This window comes from Mycotypha africana (assembly GCF_025528875.1).
Source record: "Mycotypha africana strain NRRL 2978 chromosome Unknown BDF20scaffold_3, whole genome shotgun sequence".
NCBI classification, from domain to species: Eukaryota; Fungi; Mucoromycota; class Mucoromycetes; order Mucorales; family Mycotyphaceae; genus Mycotypha; species Mycotypha africana.
Genome location: NW_026515727.1, coordinates 1,677,437 through 1,692,148, shown reverse-complemented (window position 1 = coordinate 1,692,148; position 14,712 = coordinate 1,677,437). Strand labels below are relative to the sequence as shown.

The 14,712-nt window shown below is 38.4% G+C and overlaps 8 protein-coding genes across 8 annotated transcripts; 5 read left to right on the top strand and 3 right to left on the bottom strand.

Moving 5' to 3' along the window:
* Positions 1-1,820, bottom strand: BDF20DRAFT_860436 (ribosomal protein L4 domain-containing protein). The gene is made up of 2 exons (XM_053080518.1): positions 1,764-1,820; positions 1-1,532 (listed from the first exon to the last, which is right to left on the bottom strand). The coding sequence occupies exons 1-2, from the start codon at positions 1,764-1,766 to the stop codon at positions 402-404; spliced, it is 1,134 nt and encodes a 377-aa protein (XP_052938337.1). The 5' UTR covers positions 1,767-1,820; the 3' UTR covers positions 1-401.
* Positions 1,821-2,039: 219 nt separating this feature from the next.
* Positions 2,040-2,657, top strand: BDF20DRAFT_860434 (uncharacterized protein). The gene has a single exon (XM_053080517.1). The coding sequence runs from the start codon at positions 2,145-2,147 to the stop codon at positions 2,403-2,405; it is 261 nt and encodes an 86-aa protein (XP_052938336.1). The 5' UTR covers positions 2,040-2,144; the 3' UTR covers positions 2,406-2,657.
* Positions 2,658-3,438, top strand: BDF20DRAFT_860432 (dolichol phosphate-mannose biosynthesis regulatory). Its single transcript, XM_053080516.1, has 3 exons — positions 2,658-2,755; positions 2,833-2,919; positions 3,010-3,438. The coding sequence occupies exons 1-3, from the start codon at positions 2,753-2,755 to the stop codon at positions 3,166-3,168; spliced, it is 249 nt and encodes an 82-aa protein (XP_052938335.1). The 5' UTR covers positions 2,658-2,752; the 3' UTR covers positions 3,169-3,438.
* A 130-nt stretch (positions 3,439-3,568) lies between these two features.
* Positions 3,569-4,823, top strand: BDF20DRAFT_817259 (DNA-directed RNA polymerase; the record flags this gene model as incomplete). The annotated part of the gene is made up of 5 exons (XM_053077234.1): positions 3,569-3,622; positions 3,715-3,786; positions 3,870-3,977; positions 4,066-4,315; positions 4,396-4,823. 5 exons carry the CDS (start codon positions 3,569-3,571, stop codon positions 4,821-4,823), a joined length of 912 nt encoding a protein of 303 aa, XP_052938334.1.
* A 38-nt stretch (positions 4,824-4,861) lies between these two features.
* On the bottom strand, positions 4,862-6,979 carry BDF20DRAFT_394245 (3-deoxy-7-phosphoheptulonate synthase). Its single transcript, XM_053075357.1, has 4 exons — positions 6,413-6,979; positions 6,210-6,342; positions 6,009-6,138; positions 4,862-5,933 (listed from the first exon to the last, which is right to left on the bottom strand). The coding sequence occupies exons 1-4, from the start codon at positions 6,497-6,499 to the stop codon at positions 5,204-5,206; spliced, it is 1,080 nt and encodes a 359-aa protein (XP_052938333.1). The 5' UTR covers positions 6,500-6,979; the 3' UTR covers positions 4,862-5,203.
* BDF20DRAFT_905388 (S-adenosyl-L-methionine-dependent methyltransferase) lies at positions 6,759-7,651 on the top strand (the record flags this gene model as incomplete). Its single annotated transcript, XM_053083157.1, has 4 exons — positions 6,759-6,825; positions 6,897-6,981; positions 7,059-7,117; positions 7,206-7,651. 4 exons carry the CDS (start codon positions 6,759-6,761, stop codon positions 7,649-7,651), a joined length of 657 nt encoding a protein of 218 aa, XP_052938332.1.
* Positions 7,652-7,853: 202 nt separating this feature from the next.
* Positions 7,854-8,348, bottom strand: BDF20DRAFT_834031 (uncharacterized protein; the record flags this gene model as incomplete). Its single annotated transcript, XM_053078702.1, has 1 exon — positions 7,854-8,348. One exon carries the CDS (start codon positions 8,346-8,348, stop codon positions 7,854-7,856), a length of 495 nt encoding a protein of 164 aa, XP_052938331.1.
* A 1,628-nt stretch (positions 8,349-9,976) lies between these two features.
* Positions 9,977-11,337, top strand: BDF20DRAFT_816776 (uncharacterized protein; the record flags this gene model as incomplete). Its single annotated transcript, XM_053077187.1, has 3 exons — positions 9,977-10,447; positions 10,513-10,893; positions 11,020-11,337. Coding segments are annotated over 3 exons (1,170 nt in total), but the record flags the coding sequence as incomplete, so codon positions are not given.
* Positions 11,338-14,712: the final 3,375 nt, after the last annotated feature.

Sequence of the window (14,712 nt, the reverse complement as noted above, 5' to 3'; positions counted from 1 at the left end):
ATGTGGCAGGGAAACTGAAAATGAGACAAGCCGTCATTGAACACAGAACATGTTGAGCATTAGTATTTTTTGCTGCATCATGAAGCATAATTGCAAAAGATTTCTTCTTATTATTACTGGCTTTAGAAAAAATTACTGACTGGCTAGCACAGTAGTTTGATAGATCCTGTTGTACATTCAAAATTCGTGAATAACGTTTTTTTTTTACTCAAACCGCTTCCTTTTTTCACAATAAACAAGCACTGCCCAAAAAAAAACTGCGTGCATAATCTCCTTTTAACCTGAGAACAGATCCCATTCTGAACAGATAGTCGATATAATAGTGAACAAAAAAACTGATCAAGCTTTCTTTTAATCCAATAAGAAGTTCTAATACTACTTGTTACAGTCGCTAACTACAATTAAGCAGAGTGAAGAGTTTCCAAGAACTTCTTGGAAGCAGCGGTAGAAGCACCACGCTTCTTTTCGGTCTTGTTGACCTTACCAGCAGCAACCTTTTCGGCCTTGAGGATTTCAGCACGACGAAGAACTTGAGCATAAGGGTTAAGACGGTTCATGACACCTTGGTTCTTGAGGGGGTTCTTCTTTTGGGTGTAAGGACGCTTGTGAACCTTGTTACCGGCAGGACGAACAACGGATTGGATTTCATCAGAGTTGATGAGACGAGCAACATCAGGGTTGGTCATGATGTTATCGGGCAACATGTAACCCTTCTTCAAAGAAGCAGGGCTTTCGTAAGTACCGTAGAGTTCATCAAGCATGGAAATGGCAGATTGAGACCAGATGATGAAACGACCGAGGTGACCACCAGGAGCCAATTGCAAGAGGTTAAGGCGACGAACGTTAACGAGTTCAAGACCAGGCAAGTTACGGAAAGCTTGGACGAGACCGTTGTCTTCGTTATAGACAACGAGGGGACCACGACGTTGCTTATGGCGACGGTTACGGAGCTTACCTTGACCGGCACGAAGCTTACGAGAGTTGGCAACCTTAGCAACATCAGCATAAGCATTGATGGCCTTCAACAAGGCAACGGCATCCTTGGTCTTGGTGATCTTTTCAATAGCATCGGAAACAACAAGAGGGACTTCTTCAACCTTTTCGATACGGTGACCACGGGCCATAACCAAAGAGGGGAGAGCAGAAGCAGCCAAAGCGGAAGCGGTAGCGAAACGCTTTTGGTTCAAGTTGGTCTTAACATGCCACTTTCTCCAGGTCTTGGTAGGGGCGAACATACGACCACCACGACACATGTTACCAAAAGCAGCTTGACCAGCACGATGAGTACCGGAACCGTTGACACGAGGAATACGAGCAACGGCACGACCAGTACCCCAAGATTCAGCAGAGGTTTGTTCACCAGCCTTGTCAGAGACAGCATAAGGTTGACGCTTGTTCTTGGCCATGTTGGTGTGGACAAAGTTGACAATGTCAGGACGAATGGGGGCCTTGAAGACGGCGGGGAGGGGGACGGTGGCAGCAATGTCCTTACCGTTTTCGGCGTAGACGTTGAGAACAGGTCTGGCGGCAGACTAAGAGAAAAGAAAAATCGAATCGGAAATTTAGTTTAAAAATGTGTAATCCCATAATTACAAATGAAAGCATGGTATATATTCATGTCAACAAGATCTGCGATTTGAGCAAACTGTGAAAAGTGCCATTGATATATCTGCTTCATCCATCATTCTTAATTGACATCCATACAATATACAACGCTGCTTTCACATGTAAACATCTGAAGATTATTGGAATGGCAACTGTACCATTTGGATGTTCGTGCAATAAAAGAGGAGGATTCTTAAGCTTGTGTGGGCATCTGTTCCATAAATTATCTCAATCCTAAATCAATAGCAAAAAAAAAAAAAAGCACTTCGCTGCGTGTCAATTCCGACAATTCGTCATTCCCGCACAGACCGGACCGAACTCATGCCTGTTCCTGATTCAGGGTTTCACACTTCACGACCATGAGATCATTCGTTAGCTTAAACTGGCTGCTAAACCATGGAAGTGGTTACCCTTCGCAACCACAATCTCACTATAAATGACTCAGTTGTTATATGAGGTATAAAAGCTCTTCCTTCTGTCTATTATTGTCTTCTGTACATTTTTTCGTTTATATTCATATCTGAATTCACGCAATTATAATGCATTTCTCCTTTATTAAATCAGGTTTAATTTGCTATCCTATTTTTATGATAGTTTCTACTGTCAGCGCTAGGCCACTTCTCAACCAGAACCATGATCACAAGGAGATATCTACATATACTGTTCAAAACCTTGATCTAGATAATCATCCAACGATAGAGCACTTTTACATATACAATGACGATGTCACTGAGCCAGCTTTCCCTTTCGATCTTCCAGGTATGGAGTTTATGAATCTGATTCCTGGAGGTATATTTTAGAATGCGTTAAACAAGTTTGCCATATAATACCCATGGGTAGTCTAAGAATCAACAACATCACATTAAAGCCTTCCTACGTAAAATAATAGCCAGGTTTTCTTAAATACGTTCAATAAAATTAGTAGACGAAGCCTTAATAAACATATAAATACAGCCTTGATCCTGAGTAGTATTTGTTGCATACCTATTTGATCGATTATCAAAATTGTGTTATGGGGAAAGTCGCCTTTTTAATCATAAGATCTTCTTCCTTCACAATTGAAATGCAGCGAGGTGAATGTCTTTTCTTTGCACTCCTGTCACCTTTTGCCATTACAATATAATTTACTGCAACTAGTATAAACTTCATGGTAATGCTGATTCAATCGTTTCCTCGTTCATACAACGATCAACCAGTTGACGCTCATTCCTTTGTTTTGAAATGTAGGGTTCTTTGGATAAAATTTTCGGAGGAGCTGCTTGCTTGGCTGCAGCTCTCATTTTTGTATACTACTCCATCTGGACATTTTACGTCGTAAGTTTACAATTACCACTTAGACTATTTTTTAAAAATTTGACTCCTGACTCCTTTCTTCCATGACACAAATGTAATCCATCGCCTCAGCCATATTTGGATGATTCAAGTTCTCTTGCACAATTCTTTCTTCCTCACAAATATGCAATTTATATTCCAGCTGCAACCTTAGTTGCTGGCCTTACTTTTATATCAGCTTTTTTCCTGAAAGCGTCATCGAAGAACAAAAGTAAACAAAAAGCCAAATAACATGGACTCAGTGAAGAAAATACGGTCCGTAATCACGCAAATTCAAACAATAGCATAATAATGAAAATATTTTTAAACCTTGCAATAAATCAACTGCACCAATTTATCAATTATTTCCTTATATGACTTGGACATCTTCTGGATATCACATATTAATACATCTATTATATATCAATGAAGGAATCCGGGATTTATCCATATTAGACAATGTGCTTTGGAAAAATCAAAGTATGATTTCTTTTGAAATAAAAGTTGATGTTTATCACTAAGTTTGAATTTGTGACTTTTTATTCTGGAAGCAGAGAAAAAATAAAAAAAAAAAAGAAAAAAAAAATTGAAAATCTTTGATAGGTAATTTGTGCCAAACAAAACCTCTATTTCACTTTCTACCTCTCTAATCATGGCGGGCTCCTCACTTCCCGAAAATGTTGAACTCTTACGTACGAGAGTTATAGTCGAAAAAGATAGAGTTTATAGTGTTAGTATTCACGCTCTTAATTGTAGTTTGCACAGCCCGTTCACCCTTCTTTCATTTCAACTTGACAGAATAGCGGAAGCGATTATCCTCATCAATATCCTGGCATTGACAATTCTTTTAATCTTGAAGAGTTCAAGAAGGTACAGCTTAGAAGCTCTAGCAATATATGCGAACGCCATGAGATCTCACTTGTATTTACATAACGATCGTCACCTTTATTTAGAATTTCAAAGTCAAATTTCAGCGTTTGTCAAAGCATAGTTGTGAATTTGATCTGATCGGTGTTGATGCCTCGATCGCCAATGCTTTCCGTCGTATTATGATCGCTGAGGTAAGATAATTCAAGGTTTTGTTGTGTATATATCAGTTCGCATCAATGAATTAATGTTGGTGTTGGTCTATCTGGTGGCATCCATTAGGTTCCTACAATGGCTATTGAGAAAGTCTATGTTCAAAACAACACATCCATTATTCACGACGAAGTACTCGCACATCGTTTGGGTCTTATACCCATCAAAGCAGATCCTAATGAATTTGAGTATTTGACAGAAGAATCTGGACCTACCGATTTAAACACTCTCGTTTTCAGATTGAAGAAGAAATGTGAATTCAACCCAGACGCCGCCAAAGATGAAACCGATCCTAAGAAGAAATATATCAACAGTTATGGTAAAATAAGAATGGTTGGAAATGATAATAGTGAAGTGTTGTAGATGCCAACGAGACTCAAATTCAAACAACTCTATTAGTATATTCCGGGGATTTAGTTTGGGAGCCCAAGGGTAACCAAGAGGAACGATTCGCTAATGATCCTCCAAGACCAGTCCATGATGATATTGTTATTGCTAAACTAAGACCAGGACAGGAAGTGGAAATGGAATTGCATTGTCAGAAGGGAGTGGGCAGAGAACATGCCAAATGGTCACCTGTTGCCACAGCTTCCTATCGCCTTTTACCTGAAATCACTATATTAAAACCTATTACTGGTCAAGATGCGGAAGATTTCAAAAAATGTTTTGTAGACGGCGTTATCGAGGTTGTGAAGGAAAACGGTGTGAAGACAGCCAAGGTTGTGAACCCACGTAAAGATACAGTGAGTAGAGAAGTATTACGACATGAAAAGTTTGATGGAAAAGTGCGCTTAACAAGAGTTCGTGATCATTTTATTTGTAAGTAGTACATATATAACAAAGTGTTATTCTTATGCAAACTAATCTTGTTTCTTGTTCCTTGAAAACTTAGTCAACGTTGAGACAACTGGTATTATCTCTCCTGAGCAAATTTTTGTTAGAGCATTAACTGTTTTTATGGATAAGATTAAAGCAATCCAACCAGTTGTAGAACGTGTGATGGCCTAATTATGCTCCTGTTTCGTCTTTTCTTTCCTATATTTACAAGCTTCATATATAAACAATATATATCATTCTACACATTTTAACTAAAAATTTTTATTTATAATGACAATTTGAAGCGGACTATACGTATTCATTTACACTATTAATAATGAGTCGTAGCTAAATTTTAAGGAGGACCCATTCATCGTATCTAATTGGAATATTATTGTAGGTTGAAAGCTCTTCTAGCCCTCACAGCTTCTGCTAGCTCTTCCAAAACTAGTTCCGTATCCTTCCAATGAATACAACTGTCAGTAATAGACACACCATATTTCAAAGCGCACGGGCCATCGAGTGGTACAGATTGTTTTCCTTCTTCCAAATGTGACTCCAACATCACACCTACGAGTGCATCTTCGCCTTTGCTTATTTGCTCAGCAATTGACCTGGCTACTAATGGTTGGTTCTTATGATTTTTTTGTGAGTTTCCATGCGAACAATCAACCATAATAGCAGGATTTTTCAATCCGGATTTGATCAATAACTTCTTGGCTTCCTGAACGTAAGGTGATTCGTAGTTGGGACCGTGATTGCCACCTCTTAAAATGATGTGACAATCAGCATTACCTGTTGTATGTGTAATACAGACAACTCCAGTGCTATTGAGGCCTAAAAAATGATGAGGTTGAGACGCAGCAGCTATACCATCAATGGCAATGCGCAGATTGCCGTCTGTGCCATTCTTGAACCCAACAGGAAAGGAGACACCACTGGCAAGTTCGCGATGAAGTTGGGATTCAGTTGTACGAGCACCAATGGCTCCCCAGGAGATGAGATCTGCCATATATTGTGGAGAAATGGTATCAAGAAGCTCTACAGAAACGGGGATACCCATATCGGTGAGCTCAGTAAGTAACCCGCGTCCAATGCGAAGCCCTTTATTGATGTCGAAGCTGTATATATATATGGATTAGAGCGGTGAATAATAAGGTTCCGTGATGTATCCAATTGAAAGGGTGCCTTTGTACCTTTCATCAATATCTGGATCGTTAATCAGCCCTTTCCAACCTGTAGTGGTTCTAGGTTTTTCAAAATAAGCTCGCATAATTATCACAAGTTCATTCTCTAACTTCTTCTTGGCAGTAAGTAACAACTTAGCTAAACAGTTTTCAAGTGAAAGTTAGGAGGAAGAAAAAAAAAAAAAAGGGCTATGTAGCTATTCAAAATACCGTAATCTTTAGCAGCGAGTGTGTCATGTATGGAACAAGGACCAACAATAACGAAAAGCCTATCATCTTTTTTGTGTAATATATTTGATATTTCTTGTCTTGCTCTGGTGATTGTTTCCTTGGCTTGCTCCGACTGTTAAAAACAGTAAGTTCAAGATACGTGCAGTGTCATTTAACTCCTTTTCAAGCCATCATTAACTTACGACTGGAAACTCTTCTTTGACATAGTTGGGCGGTAATAGAGCGTTGTAGCCTGTAATTCGTAGATCTTCCGTAGCTTCTGCCGTCATATTCTTTTGCCTATTTTATTTATGAAAGAAAAAAGCAAGAAAGAAGAGAAAAAAGTGAACAATAAGCTTTTTTATAGAAATAGCTATAAAAAAGCTTGTTATAAACTGCTCTAACTGCATTGTTTGTTGCGTCTTTGTTTGTACGTTCTACTTCATTAGCCTCTTTGAAGCCCAGACTTTTACTGAAAATGTTGTCAAATTCAAATAACGGTGTTACATTTCCTACTATTTATTTTGGCGTTGATTTGTCTCTCAAAGCATGATACCAACTCCAGATCTTTCTCATATACAGAAAGAAGATTTTGATAGAGTATATGAGCCCGCAGGTAAAACTATTTAATGAAGTGCAAGGCTGCTGCCATGAATTGAATTATTAAAAGTAATATGCTCTCAATAGAGGATACATTTCTATTATTAGATGCACTTGAAGAAGATCAAGAGCTAATCCAATTGCTTCAGCCACGTGTTTGTCTAGAAATCGGGTTAGATCTTAACTCAACACAGATCGCAATTTTACTTACAAATAAGTAACCGTTTGTTTTGATAATTTTAAATTTAGATCTGGCTCTGGATGCGTGACAACCTTGTTGGCTAAAATTGTGGGCGACGCCAATGCCAGTAAGCGAATCACCTACGACGCATTAGAAGATATTTGGATGACATCTATGGCATCTTTGAGCTCATGCTAATTTTTGTTACTGTGTAGTATTTCTAACGACGGATATCAACGAATTTGCTTGTCAAACGACCAAACGTACAGCACTACATAATGAAATAACGCATATCGAGCCTCTACGGACTTCGCTGGTAGAAGGTCTTTTACCTCGATTGAAAAACTCCATTGATATTTTATGTTTCAATCCACCTTATGTGGTTACTACACACGAAGAAGTAGCTGGTACAGGAATCGAAGCATCTTGGGCAGGAGGGATTGATGGTAGAGAGGTCATTGATAAGCTATTACCCTATATCAGCATTCTTCTGTCTACAAATGGAATATTTTATTTGTTGTTGATCAACGAAAATAAGCCAATGGAAGTCGTGAAAATTATGGAAGAAGCATATCAGATGAAGGCTGAAATATTCATGGAACGACGAGCTGGTAGAGAGAAACAATACATTTTGAAAATCCAACATCTTAAAAATGAATAAGGTCTTTACTATATGTCATATTATTTTAATGGTTGACTTGATGCATCCATACGCCACTGTGCCTTGAGTGTTATACTCTATTTAGTCCCTCTTTTATGCTGTTTTTGATTTACTGGTATATAAACGTCTGTAGAAGAGAAGGATTTAGTACCATAGTAGCTATCCAATAGTACTGTGGAGAATAAAAAATCAACCACGCTTTTTACCTTGTCCAGTCTTTAATGTTGCGAAATAGTCCACCTTTCCTTGGTTGTCTTGCATTAATTACACCTCTTGCTCTATACCATCGCCAGCCTGCCGACGCCATACAGAATCCAAATCCACTGACAAATGGCATTACAATTTGATCTATCAGAATAGCTGACCAAAAGATAGCCAAGCTGGAAGCTCCTTTTGCTTGCAAGGCATTCACTGAATTCTCGAATTGTTTAGCGAAGCGCATCTCTGGAACAGGGACCCTTTTTGTTCTTAACTGATCATTATTGTTATGTGCAGCCGTTACAGAAAAGTCGTCGTCCGCATCAGAATGGTCGTCATCAGCTACAAAGTTATCAATGTCGGGTCGTAACATTTCAGTTTGGCGCCTTTGTAATTCCGTCAGACGCGCTAATTCTTCTTCTTGACTCTCGTCAGATTCGTTAGTAGAGAGCAAAAAAGGCTCATCTCCATCAGCTGTCGTCGAAATTCTAGTTGACATGTTTTATGAGAATGAAATATTTGAAAAAACTTAATAAGGACAGAAGGATTACTCTAAAAATATACTGTGGGCGGAATTTCAGTTTTGGGTTTTGAAATGCATGCCTGGCCTCCCCACTAGGTTAAATTATTTTGTTCAAAGGCAAAATTTGCATGATTTTCTCAATGATTATACAAGCCTTGGGGGAAACATCCATATAAACAGCATGAATAGTTAAGGCTTGATATCTATGATTTCGAACAGTAAATTCAAGGACTGGGACTGCAGTCAATGATTTCTTTGACGGCTCAAGTAAGTATGCTCGCTTACTGAACTTCAAAGTCATTGATCCCAAACAGCAAGAGTAGCCAATAAGAAGCAGAAATTATCTGTGGTAGGGAACTGGTTGTCCTCGACATAGATTTCAAACTAATCTACTGGGACTTTTCTAAAGTGGTGACATACAATGATGATTCAACAATCCAACAGTGGCTAAGTAAGGGAATCTGAATCCAACCCATTCTTTCCGTCGTAACTTAATTTTTGAAAGTTTTTCCCGTCTCCACGCCAAGAAGGTTTAGTCAAGTCTTTCCGTTTCCAGTAATATATTACATCAACTTTTATTCTGACTCTATACAGAAGTTATCGGAAGATATCAGCTCCTCACATTTGAGCTATACCAGTTACCGTTTGTTTGAATTTGATATTAGCAATTCATACAGTCTTATACCCACAGCAGCAGTCTCCTACTTTTACACTGCTATACAAGTTTCATTTACGATATCAACTTCCAAACTAATTTATATGTATAGCACCGACATTCATGGGAACCTGAACAAGAGTAATGACGAACATCGGAAGCGATGTGCAAAGCGTATATTCATTGGTCCTTGGGACATTCACACTTCACAACCTACTGCTGACAATTATAGTAACAGCGATAATGATACATGGTCGGAGAACCATAATCTCTTAAACCAACGACAGCACTTTGACAACAATAACAATAATTTTGACTATAACGATGAGTTTTTCAACGATGGTGACGATTTAGTCAAAACAGATGATGCAAGTATAAGATTGTTGAGCAGGTAAAAAGTCAGAAAAACCAGAGAAAACACAATCTGTCTAAGATAGTGGACCCTGAATTTTGTAAAAATTGCATGAATTTTAGTCAAGAAAGTGTTCGTTCTTTGCACGATGAAGCAGAAGAAGAGCAACGACAAAGCCAAAGGCCCAGCTTGAATAATCGTTCCAGACCTGTATCCTCCACCACTATAGCTTCATCTTCCGTGGCCACAACAAATGACAGCATTCATAACAGCAGTCCTTTTATGACACCCAGTTCAGATGGGACCAGCTTTTTGACAGCAAGAACACACTCTACATTTTCAACTATATATCATAGTGTGAATTCATCACTATCTACAACCCCAAAGAACATTTTTGCCGAGGGTTCGATAAGAGCATCTCGTATATCTGAAGAAAATGAGGACGAAGATGAGCCTATTGATTATCAATTTTTACAGTCTACAGATATTCTAAACAGTTCACCTCCGGAATTACCTAGAGATAAATTACCAGACGACTCTGAATCAGTTTTAACTATTAGACCAAGTAAAAGTCTTGAAAAAAAACCCTTAAACGCAATGTCCGGAGCCAAGAGTATCCAATATTCTCTTTCGGAGCAGCAGCAGCAGCAACAAGATAATGTTGGTAGTGATCATTATCCAGATAGGAAGAACACAACAGCTCGTCTTTACCCAAAAAGAAAAAGAAAGCCACTTATATGGAAGAAAAAGTCTACTTCGACCTCTACACTCTCATTGCCAAGCACTACCGGTACGATCTCTACGCCCTTTTCGTCTCCTCAGTTAGCGAGTACAGATCATTTGCCACCAACCATCATCATTGCACCTGAACCAAATGATCCTTTGCTAAAATTCAAACCTATAAAAAAGGATCCCATGTTATGTAAGCGGACTGTCAATGGTTCGGACGGATCAGAGCCTTCACAATATAAAGCATCCAGAGAAGCCAGATATAATTTACTAACAGAAGAATGGAAACAAATTGAGTTGGTACTAACACCCACTTATATCACGACCTATTCATTTTCTGTGAGTGTTCATTGTTGTGCGATCTATGTGGGGGTTTGCATCGTCTAATTTCATTTTATCCTTAGACCTACTTTTGGCCAAAACGAAGAGTCGAGCATCGAATCTATTTGGAAGGCTCAAAAAAGCCAAAGAAACTAGAGTTACGACTATTATCACCTTTGGATTACACTTTTTCTTTAAGATACCAACATCAGGCAACTATTTCCAAATCATCTTTAAAAAAATCGTCTTCATCACGTAGAATTATAACAATGATATTCAAGGCAAAGTCCTTTTTGAAATGTCAAGAGTGGTATATGAAACTCTATGACATGTTACCAGCTGAAAACAAACGTCCTATACCCAAATATTGTGAAGTCTACTTACCTACATTAGATTTGACTGTCCATTTACCATTAACAGACGACAATCGAAAACATATGACGATGGAAGACGTAAAACATGCAGTACTTGATATATTAGAACAAGAAAAAGCTGAGGCGCAAGAAGCAAAAGCAGCAGCAGCAGAAATAAATAATGATGATGATCTTAAGGGAGCTATCAATATGAACGCTGTGGACATGCATCCTAAGAATTTACTTCATCACTTTGTACCTCACGATCACCCATTCAATGATACCATGAATGAGGACGATTATGGATTATGCTGGACGTTAGGTGATCGGATAGAATGGATACATTGGACGCATACACCTGCTCCAGTGCAGCCATTGGCCACAAATAATATCATAAAAGAGCAACGGCGGATGGATTGGGCAGTGTCTCCCCAGATTATTGAGCAAACGCATCGCCTTGAGCTACGAAGAATCGAACATACACCAAATGACATCATTCTCTCCCGAGAAAAGAACTTTATACTTAAAGAGCCTCCTCCTATCGAAGGATTCTTGACACGTATCTCTGATTTCAGTGGATCTATAGCAGGGCCATTCAGGCAAAGTCGTAAAACAAATTACGTTGCTACTTTTGACCAGTTTTTGTTCTACGTCCCTGAAACAAAGGTAGAACCTCCTCCTCCGTCATGTCTTGTTATCAGCGATGAAGAAGAAGAACAGAATAGAGATGATCATGGTAATTTGACAGCACTTATATCGCCAACAAGGTCGACAGCAACAAGGAAAAGAGCCAATAGAAGCATCAATCAGAATACGGCCACTGCTCCAGCTGCTTCAACAGCAGAACGATATGATCGATCTTATCTTTTCAGCATTACCCCTTATCAAAGGGATGTGACTAGTGAAGCGCAAACAAAAGAAATGACGAGACGAATGAAATTGATAACGGACGCTAAAGGCATTATTGATTTAACCGAAGTCTCCTATGTTCGCCGCAACTTTAGTCATGAAATTTACGACAACGATGGGAAGTTAGCTTCGACCAAAAGATCAAGTCGAGCATCTATTATACCTTGTTTAACAAGACGTTCCTCAGCAACTGAAAGAGGGCCCATCAGATTGGAAAATGATGAAATGAGGGCTAGTCGTAATAACCTTTTCTTTAAGAAACCGAATAGGAAGAAGCCATGTTTAGAATTAGTGATGGAAAATGGAATACAGATCAAATTTGAGGTAGCTTTAAAAAAAAAAAAAAAAAAAAAAAATGATTGTTGAAAACTGTAGGTTAAATTTGATTTTTGGATGGATAACAATAGGTCCATTCAAGTGATACATGTGACTTATGGGTTAACTACTTGGCTCAACTTGTTGTATATTGGAAGGCTCGGAAAGAGGCTGAAAAAGAGGCACGTTCCCAGGATAATAATAATGCAAATGGCAATTTTTATAGTGACCTAGATCATCAATATGACAAAAATAATGGACAGTTCAAAGGCAAAAATATAACGTTAAGAGATAAAGACTCAAAGAACACAGAAAAAGGCTGTATCCATCGTCAAAAGGAGGTAATGGCAGATACACGTATATGGAGTTATTGTCTCTATGATCAATGTCGTGATATTGTCGTATGTAGCTTTTCTATCGGTGTTAATAGTTATTTGACTATCCACTTATCGAACATAAACTAAAAATCTCTCTTCTTTAACTTATAGAAAAGTGGAGTACTCTATTACAAACCTTATCGAAGAGGGACTTACTCACAAAAAATATGTATATTGACTGTAAATGGATGGCTACTCTTTTATGACGTCTTCCATCGAGCATCCAGCAAACCGCGCTGCAATCACGAGAAGAAAGGAGCTATTGATATTTCTGGCTGCTATTTCTATTCAGGACTTGACTGCAGTAAACGGAAAAAGGGTTCAAATCATTACACACAAGAGCGCGACTTTTTGTTACAAAGGACAGCTCGTATTTATAGTAATGGGCTCTCTGTGGAGGATGATACATTGTCGCGGATCTTCTCCATATGGAAACCGAAGATCAGAAGATACTTTAGTACGAAGCGAAAGAGGCTTACTGCATATCATCACACGAAAGATCAACAGTGGTTAAATCCGCAGGGTCAGACGTGGACGTTTTTGGCACAAAGTAGGAGAGAAAAGGAAGAATGGGTATGTGCTTTGAATGTTGTGGCTGAGCATATGCTACGTTCAGAAAGCCGATATTGACCTGTGAGCAATAAAAATCTACCTTTTATACTAATTGCTGCAGCTGTACAATATGTGTCTTTCCTTGTGCAGCCCACCCTATGTAAGCATTTTAATTTGTATATGTTATGTAGATTGAGTGAAATGAAATGTGTATCTTACATATTTCTCAACATGCATCGAAGAACAGCAGAATCATACCTATTACCTATCAGTACAGCTGCTCAGCATTTGAGCTTTGTATTTCGAGTGGGGCATGTAGAGAGAGCGACTCTCGTCAGCTACCCCCACACTATCCATGTTCTAGAATATCAGCTGACCAATGCTAAGATAACTCCTTATCCAACCGTCATTGGAAATTTCTTGAGTTATTAAGTTTAAAATTACGCAGAGAAAGGGCATAAGCAATCTTTCTAATGGTTTTGAAAGCAGATTTTTAAAAGTAAACATTATCCTAGAAGCGGGAATTTATGTAGTTAGTTACCTTCTCTTGTTTTATACAAACATCAACAACTAATGTCAAAAAACTTGCCAAATTTCTGAAGCCTGCTATAGTCGATATCATTTGATAACTAAGTGGTGTTTCCGCAATGGTAAATGCAGAAGCTATAGGCTTTTGATATCCTTCTGAAAATTCAACCAACATCTATGTCCTTTCTTGGTCTTACTGAAAAACATTTTTTGTTAATAGTGAGACTGCAGAGGATCGAATAATGGGGAAATTCCGTTATGTAGCAGTATCCGTGTATTATTTACAGTTTAATGCCACTTAATCAGTGGCAGGGTTTGCGTACGAGCAACGTAGGTATATAAGGCTGAAAAAGATAATACGTCATCCATCTAACCATATGAAGAAAAAGCGTTTGCAATTTTATGCGTAATATACCGCAGTTGGGCTCGGCCGTTCAATCCATTATTCTGCTTTTCTTGCATACATGGGATTCCATTAGTTAATATTTATGGTTGAACCTAATCCCATCGGTATCAAACTTAAGTCAATCGACGGTAGATAGGAGAGGCTGTATTTTTTCTTTTTTTGTCATGTGCCAGACATCAGCGTTTTCTAGATCAAACGTTACACTCTAAGAATAGGATCTTTTTTCTGAAGATCTCCGCTCATCTTTTTTTCCCTTTTATCTTGGGGCTTCTCCACATTTCTGTTCCACTATTGTTTTCCGATTCAAATAAAAATATTCTACAGCTATTGACAAACGAAACAGCTAATTAACAAAGAGAAAATTTCAACAATCTTTTCAACGACTAATCCTCAACGATGTCTTACATTTCAAATCTTAACCTGCTCAATGCAGATTTACCCGTGGCCATCGATGAAGAAGCATTGCAACAAGAGTTAGCTCTTTGGGCCAATGCCAAATTCAATTTTGACACCACGACTCCACACTCTTCTTCCTCCGTTTTACCGAAATCAGCGGAAGAAAAACAACACAATAATAGTAATGGTGCTGATAACAGTAATGAATCTGATCTTTTGGAAACTTTGACGAAATTGACAGAGCTTGGTAAAAAAAAAAAAAAAAAAAAAAAAAAAACGGTTTTGTCAAGGTATTCTTTCAATTTGAGGGTTCTAAGCAAAATCTTTTATATTAAAATTTCAGTTCAACCAAACAGCCATATTATTCAGCAGCAGCAACAGTTTTTACAACAAGCACCATCCAGTCTTTCTTTCTATAACCAGCACGACTATTTGTTGCATACGTCC

Excerpts from the sequence above, each read along its gene's own strand:
- BDF20DRAFT_860434 (XM_053080517.1), top strand. The coding sequence starts at position 2,145 with ATGCATTTCTCCTTTATTAAATCAGGTTTAATTTGCTATCCTATTTTT.
- BDF20DRAFT_860432 (XM_053080516.1), top strand. Across the intron at positions 2,920-3,009 it reads CCATCTGGACATTTTACGTC|CCATATTTGGATGATTCAAG; the intron begins GTAAGTTTACAA and ends CCATCGCCTCAG.
- BDF20DRAFT_394245 (XM_053075357.1), bottom strand. The coding sequence starts at position 6,499 with ATGACGGCAGAAGCTACGGAAGATCTACGAATTACAGGCTACAACGCT. Across the intron at positions 6,343-6,412 it reads TCAAAGAAGAGTTTCCAGTC|TCGGAGCAAGCCAAGGAAAC; the intron begins GTAAGTTAATGA and ends TGTTTTTAACAG. Across the intron at positions 6,139-6,209 it reads ACTCGCTGCTAAAGATTACG|CTAAGTTGTTACTTACTGCC; the intron begins GTATTTTGAATA and ends AAAACTGTTTAG.